The following is a 7,418-nucleotide window of genomic DNA, read 5'->3' as shown; positions in this document are numbered from 1 at the left end:
CTATGCGCAAGACATCACATACATCAGAAGCCATAAAGACAGATGAAAAGCCTAAGTTATGTTCAATGAGATTTTAGATATGGAAAAAAACAACCAAAAAAAATTTGCTTCAAAAAAACCATTGTAACAATCATTTTATCATCTCTAGAAAAGGTTAGGGGTCATGAACTCAGGGTCATATTCTAAAAGCTGTACTGTACTCAGTATGAATGGTCATGGTTCCATTCATGACTATGGGTTCATGACCATTCATCTCCTAGTCCATTTTTCACCCTCAAATACCCCCCCCCCCCCACACACACACACACACAAACACACACACACCTAACCCAAACCCTCAAATACCCCCCCCCCCCACACACACACACACACACACCTAACCCTCAAATACCCCCCCACACACACCTAACCCTAACCCTCAAATACCCCCCCTACACCTAACCCTAACCCTCAAATACCCACCCCCCTACACCTAACCCTAACCCTCAAATACCCACCCACCTACACCTAACCCTAACCCTCAGAGAGACACAAAGCTGAGAAAAAGTGGAGTTTCTGTGCCTGCCTTTTCTGTCCCTGCTGTCTCTCCATCCTCTCTCACAAGGCTTTCTAACTCTAGTCACTTTCTTCCCAATTCCTAAAAGATCTGTGGGAATTCCCTCAACAAAATATATCCAATCAGAAGTCTCACTCTCATGGCACCATGGTTGTAATCTCCCCCTCTCCCCTTGCCATCTTGAAGAGTTGGCATAGCATAGAGTTGAGATGGTAAAACTCACTACTCAAATAACAAATACCCCCCCACCTACACATGCTGTTGAATCTCTAGTTTTTCTGATAAGTGTAGTCTGGTTTAAACATCGGGGTTATTTGAGGAGACGTGTGTCTCACGTGAGTGTTTTGCAACCACTTGATTGTCTGTTTCAAATGGTTCCTAAAGGCTACGTGAAACATGGCATGAGAGGACGTTGACTCACTGTAAACAAACACCCCCTCCCTAAATCATCTGGCAGGGACTGTGTGTCCCTGCGGATTCTATATCCACAGCCCCCCGCTCATGCCTTTAACCCTTCTATTGCTGGTGCCTCTCTGGTTTGCTTCCTTGACCACATGACAAATCAGTTTTGAGTCACAAGAAATAAAAGAAAAAATACACATTTGATTATCAGTGTCATTTGTTTTTAATATAATGTGAGTGGGTGACATGGATCTCCAGACCAGAGACATCCAGAAAGGGCACAGTGGTATTGAAGAAGCTTCTGAGCTGTGCCATAAACCCTGCCAGGGTTGGCAGTCTGGTCAGCTCATCAACCAGCCAAGACCAGACCACCTGTTCACTCCAAAAAAAGAATACATTTCTTCACGGACCGCTCGGAGGGTCGAACACCACCACCAACACAAACACTCGTCAGACTGTCTTTTCACATACAATGAGCTGAATTGGTTTGTGTTTTTTTTTTACCAGAAAACCCACAGATTCTGACTTCAAAACTCTGGTTTGGTGAAACTAACCAAGTCACAGCTCCATTTTGTAACATTTTCAACAACCTCTCTTGATGTTGAGCGAGGCAATATTTTGGGCTCATATCGATCATTTCCCCTCTCAGGTGAAATGGTGCTTTGCATCCTGACGGCGCTCACATTGAATCAGTGCTTTTTCTGACCCTCCTCGCTTCTCCCTCTCCCTCTCCCTCTTCCTCTGTAACAGTCTATTGCTCTGTGCAAAATAATCCCCCACCCACACTATTCCATTCCTCCAATCATCTCAGAATTTCTTTCCATGTTTCAACATTTCAAGTTTTAAAAATAATGATTTAGTACAGGCTCTCTCACTCCTGTGGTTCTTAGTGACAGTATTCAGCTGACTGTACAGAAAGATAATCCTGACACCAACCTCCTCCAGGACTGGCAAAACAGTGTGTATACTACTCTGTATGTGGGACACGACTCCTCTCCTGAGTTCCATACCAGACCAACCAGAAGGCAAAACGTATGTCAGCAACAACATGTAACAACCAAGCCGATCTACCACTGCAATGACACAAATGATTATGATTTGAATACAGTGTCTTGTCATGGATGATCGCCCCCATAGCAAATTTCCCCCAATGGCACCAATCAAAAGCTTTAAAAATATCCAAATAAAAGACATGAAAATAGGCATATTACTGTCGTTTCACGAATGCACTAATTGACCTGTTTTTGTGTGAGTTTCAAACCATTGTAGTAAAACGTTCATTGAATATGAATGTGTTCATATCACCTTTTGTCTTACAGGTCTTTTGTGGCTCAGTTTGGTAGAGCATGGTGCTACAGCGCTTAGGTTATGGGTTTGATTCCCGCTGGGACCAACTATACTGAAAAATGTATCACACTCACTGCAACGTCAGTCAGCTAAATGGCATCTATGAACTTTTTTTGGGCTGTTATGATCTTTTCTCTCTGCATGGGGATTTTGGCATTGTCCAGTTCTCTCAGTGACAGACATGGGGTATCTCCCACTCCAGCTCACATTGCCCCTGGCCTCCAAACACGTGGATGAATGCCCACCTTAGTGGCAACGAAGCGAGGTCTGGGCACCTGTATCGGAGTGGCCCTCACTGGAGGGAGGGAAGCAAGGATACTCAACTCGGGCGCGCTCTGAAACTGCTTGGCTCCCTGGAGGCCCGTCGTGTAGGACGGCCCGCGGTAGGGCGTCGGGTAAGGGGTAGGGAAGGAATTGGGAACGGGGGCAGCTGAGATCACGGGAAGCCCCGGCAGGCACCCCACGGGGGTGGGGACAGGGGCTGAGAAGAAGACATGGGGGGTGGTGGGGGGGGGTGGGGGGGAGAGAGGACCAGGGGGTGGGGAGGTCAGGCCAGAACGGATCAGGGGCTCTCCTAGAGTTGTGGCCGAGCGGCGGACGATCACGACGGGTGACAGGAGAGTTGGGGCGGACATTGGCGTGGGAGTGGAGAAGCGCTTGATCTCGTACACCCGCCCCGTCGCCGCCTTGACCGGGATCTGCCTGGGAAGGGTCAAGGAGCCGCCCGCCGTGGCACTGTACCCTCCCTGCTGCTGCTGCTGCCTCTGTGTCTGGTCGCCCACGCCGCCTCCGTAACCGAACATGGCCGGGTTGAGTTGATACGGCTGCCTTCTCATGACGTCCACAGCTCGGATTCCTTCCTTCTGAGAGCTAGGACCCCCTCTTCCTCTCCCCCCCCCACCACGGTCCGACCCGGACACATCCCGCTGCGGCCCCACCGGGCAAGAGGGCGCCAGAAGCGGATTGTACCCGATGGGCGGTGGCGCCCGGATGTTTGGGGAGTACTTCCATGACTGAGAGGGACCGAAAGAGGCCCCCGGGTGCACAACCTCCTGCTGGTAGGGGGGACTCTCCGGCGGGGGGGTTTCAACCACATACCGATCCATTCTGCTCTGCCTGCGGGCGAACAGCTGCGCCCCCTTCCCTTCTGCCTGGGGGATCTGGGGGGGAGCCTCGTAGATCACCCGCGGCTTCGGGGCCACCGGGGGCGGGGCCCCCATTCTGCCTCTGCCGGCCTCGTCTTCGCCCTGGTGGTCTTCATCAGGCAAAATCCTCCTCTCAGAGTCCCGGTAGCGAGGCCTGTCGTCCAGGTTCTGGACCATCGACAGCAAATCAGGGTTGGGCGACTTCTTTGTCTTGTCGTCTTCGGGGACTCGGAACATGGATCTCCTGCCGCTACGCCGGCGGGCCTCCAGGAGGTAGCTGGTGTGGCTCCCGGACATCTGAGACATGGGGGCTCCCTGGACAGGTGTAGGTGTGGGTTGGGGGACAACAGTTGTGGGTATTGGGGCATATGAGACTGGTATTTGGGGTACAGAGGCAAACGAGACCAGAGGAAAGGCTGTGACCGGAGCCTGCGGAGTCGTGGTGGTTATTGACACGGCTCCTTGTAGGGTCTCCGCAGAGGAGGAGGAGGAGGAGGAGGTGGCTGGAGGGAGAGGGGCGGCCCGGGAGTAGGGGTAGAAGGGACCTCCTGACTGGGGGGAGAAGGAAGAAGGGGGGCCACTGTTATCGAGGGGAGGAGGCGGCAGCTGCTGGCTCGGCGAGCTGAACGGAGCGAGGTTCACGGAGAACTCCGCCGAGCTAGAGAACTCTGGGGGTGGAGGAACGACGGAAATCGAAGTGGCCGGGCGTGGGGGCTGCGCTTTTCGGGCGACGGCGGGGCGGAAAACGACTGGGGCGGTAGAGGCCCGGTTGGTCACAAACCCGGGGGCGAAGGGGCGGGCTGTTCGATTCAGCACGGAGCTGGAGGGAAGTTCTGGCATCGGCGTCTGGCACGGAGGTATGGGGCCGGTTAGAACGGTAACTGAAGCCAGTGCCGGTTTGGGGGCCGGAGCTGGGGGTGGCGTCACCGTGATCACTGTGCCAACCGGAGAGGCAGCTAGGTCTCCATTCACCATGCTGCTGTAGGCAGGAGGAGGGGCGGCAGCAGGGGGCGGGGCTACGGGCCTCTCTGTCGCTGTCGGCCCCACCTCCTCTTGGAAGGCTGCAGGGGGCTGAGGCTGGTAGCTGGACTGTACCTGAAAAACAAAACAAGCCAATGTTTTATTTGTCCAATCGATCGTCAATCAATCAATCAATCACTGTTTGGAATGTGCTATTCCCCTGCCCTGCCACCCTGCCCACCCACCCCCCTCCAAGACAACACACGTAGCACACTGCCCCAGGGAGAACAGAGACTCTGGGGCACAGGGTCAGTGGTGGCGTGTACCTGTGTCGGTGTCTCCGGCTGGCTCTGGCTCTGTTGGTATGGCAGAGGCGGCACTAGAGGCTGAGCCACTGCTGCTGCTACCTTCCTGGCGTGTTCCGCCGCCCTCTTCGCCCTCTGCTGCTCAAACAGTTGCGCGCCCTTCCCGGAGGTCGCCTCGCTCAGACCAGGGCTCGGAGCATCCTCCTCCGCCCCCCCGCGCCCCCCACCACCGCCACCTCCTCCTCCCGCTGCCCTTTTCTCCAACGCGTCCAGGTAGTCGCTGTCCCAGGTGGCGTCGTCGTCCGGGGCGGCTGCGAAGCCGTCCTCGTCAAGCTCAGATCCGCTGCCCAGGAAGAACGCAGCTCCGCTCTCCTCCTCCTCCTCCCCCCGGTGCGTGGGATCCTCCTTGTCCACGCTACCGAAGCTGGTCAGCGTGTACCGCTTGGAGCGCTGCCGGCGTTTCTTGAACATCAGCACGCCTTTGGAGTGGGGGTTCGGAGCGGCTGTCAGCAGGGAGGCGATGGTGCGGCACGCGGTCCTCGCCTCCTTCGTCTGCTTGTCCTGCTGGGTGTCGCCCCGGTTCAGTTCTGCAAGGAGGGGGCACAAAGGGAGCATGTGTCAGTGGCCTTGGGTTGTCCAGTAGTCTGGTACCAGTACCATGGCCTGGGGTGGTCCAGTGGTCTGGTAACCATTACCGTGGCCTGGGGTGGTCCAGTGGTCTGGTAACCAATACCAAAGCCTGGGGTTGTCCAGTGGTCTGGGAACAGTACCATGGCCTGGGGTGGTCCAGTGGTCTGGTAACCATTACCGTGGCCTGGGGTGGTCCAGTGGTCTGGTAACCAATACCAAAGCCTGGGGTTGTCCAGTGGTCTGGGAACAGTACCGTGGCCTGGGGTGGGTCTCGTGGTCTGGTACCAGTACCATGGCCTGGGGTGGTCCAGTGGTCTCGTAACCAGTACCATGGCCTGGGGTGGTCCAGTGGTCTGGCAACAGTACCATGGCCTGGGGTGGGTCTAGTGGTCTAGTACCAGTACCATGGCCTGGGGTAGTCCAGTGGTCTAGCACCATGGCCTGGGGTGGTCCAGTGGTCTAGCACCATGGCCTGGGGTGGTCCAGTGGTCTAGCACCATGGCCTGGGGTGGGACTGCACCACTCCAAAAAAGAACCTTTAAAAACAGATAAAGCATGTATCACTCAGGTATTTTCTGTAGAACTGACAGTACTGTTTCCACAGCATAAGGGGTGGCCTCTGTCCCATTTTGATTCAGTCCATACAGAAAGCTGACTGAAATTCAACAATCAAAAAATGTAATCTAAAATCCTCTGCAAAAAAAATTCACTTTATCCGCTGAATTGAAATGGTATTGTGATTATTCCGACTCAGAATAATATGCCAAAAAGATCTCCAAGGATCATATTTTTACAAGGCGGACATTTGATTGATTGCCCACTGCAAAGGGGATTTATTTTTAAAAGCAAATGACCAACGGCCAGATTTAACCTTTTAAAATGAGAACCCAACATGACATCAGGTTCCTAAAAACAGCCTGGAAGGTCTTTAACCAGTGTCCGTCTTTGAACATGCTACAAGAGGAACATCCGGGAAAATGCCCGGCAAGCCAAAATTAGCCACGGTTGAAGGAGAAATGAAAAGCTTCCTCGCTAACTTAACCTCAAATAGTATTAAAAGTTAATGGAGACGTCCGATCTTGTAGGTGCACATATTAGGTATAATAGGTATCATATATAACACTTCAAACAGTATCCCTCCTCTTGATGTACTCAACTCAACTCAAATCAAATGACATATTAAATGGTTGTTTACACAATATACAGGATTACCATGTCATGAAATGCTTTTGGGATAAGCAACTCCTCCTTGCTCCCAACATTTCAGTCAGGGATAATAATAGAATAGAATTTATATAATAATTTAGCTGACCCTCAGCTAATTTAGCTCCTTGCCTCAAACTATTTCAATCAGGAATCATCAGGAATACTCACTGGCTTGCTTGGCTTTTTCCCTGTATGTGGTAGAGAGCTCCTCATCCACCGGGATGTCCACCGGGCCTACCATGGGCACCATCTGCCCACGAGACCCCAGCGCCATCACCTCCTTGACCCTCTCTGTGGACACCACCAGCGGGACTTTGGACAACGGCTCCTGGAAGCCGCTATCCTCCTCCCGGCCGCGGTCCCGGTCTTCCGCCGAGTCGGAGATGACTGAGGAAGAGGAGGCGGTGGACTCCTCCGTTGACGTCTGGGAGGACCAGACGGCCGGGGGTGGAGGCTGGTAGATCACCTCCCTACGGGTCACCCCCGGCAAGAAGCCTTCGCCCCCTCCCCCCCCCCCCTCCCCCTCCTCCTCCCTGGACGACTGGGCGGACGCGGCGCGGTGGTAAGGGGCGTCCGTCGTCGGGAGCGCTGTCGTAGCCACTCATCTCTGAGGTGGTCTCCGTCTCCCCCCCCCCCTCCTTCTCCCCCTCCCCCCCCTCCTCCGGGGACGGCTTCTTGCTTCCGGGGGAGGAGGAGGAGTTATTGTTGCCGGGGCTGCCGCGGCGTTTCATCCTCCGCTGCCTTTCGCGGCTCACGTCTGCGTCGGAGTCCGTCTCGCCGTAGTAGGCTTCGCTGCACGGGGGCGGCGAGGTCATCAGGGGGCGTCGTCCGGAGGAGGGAAGGGAGGGGGGAGATGTGGCGTCGATC

At 54.3% G+C, this 7,418-nt stretch overlaps 1 protein-coding gene across 1 annotated transcript in view; it reads right to left on the bottom strand.

Annotated features, from left to right (window-relative positions):
- Positions 1 to 2,294: 2,294 nt before the first annotated feature.
- Positions 2,295 to 7,418, bottom strand: part of LOC310822680 (synaptopodin 2-like protein) — a 6,601-nt gene continuing 1,477 nt past the window's right edge. The window contains 4 exon segments of the mRNA XM_083695119.1: positions 2,295 to 4,545; positions 4,737 to 5,302; positions 6,720 to 7,128; positions 7,130 to 7,418. The exon segment at positions 7,130 to 7,418 is cut by the window's right edge and continues 45 nt beyond it. Of these exon segments, the coding sequence (XP_083551245.1) occupies positions 2,509 to 4,545; positions 4,737 to 5,302; positions 6,720 to 7,128; positions 7,130 to 7,418 (3,301 nt within the window). The 3' untranslated portion in view covers positions 2,295 to 2,508.

This window comes from Argentina silus (assembly GCF_951799395.1).
Source record: "Argentina silus genome assembly, chromosome: X".
Lineage (NCBI taxonomy): Eukaryota > Metazoa > Chordata > Actinopteri > Argentiniformes > Argentinidae > Argentina > Argentina silus.
The sequence above is the reverse complement of the archived record's forward strand: the minus strand, read 5'-3'. Positions and strand labels throughout refer to the sequence as shown.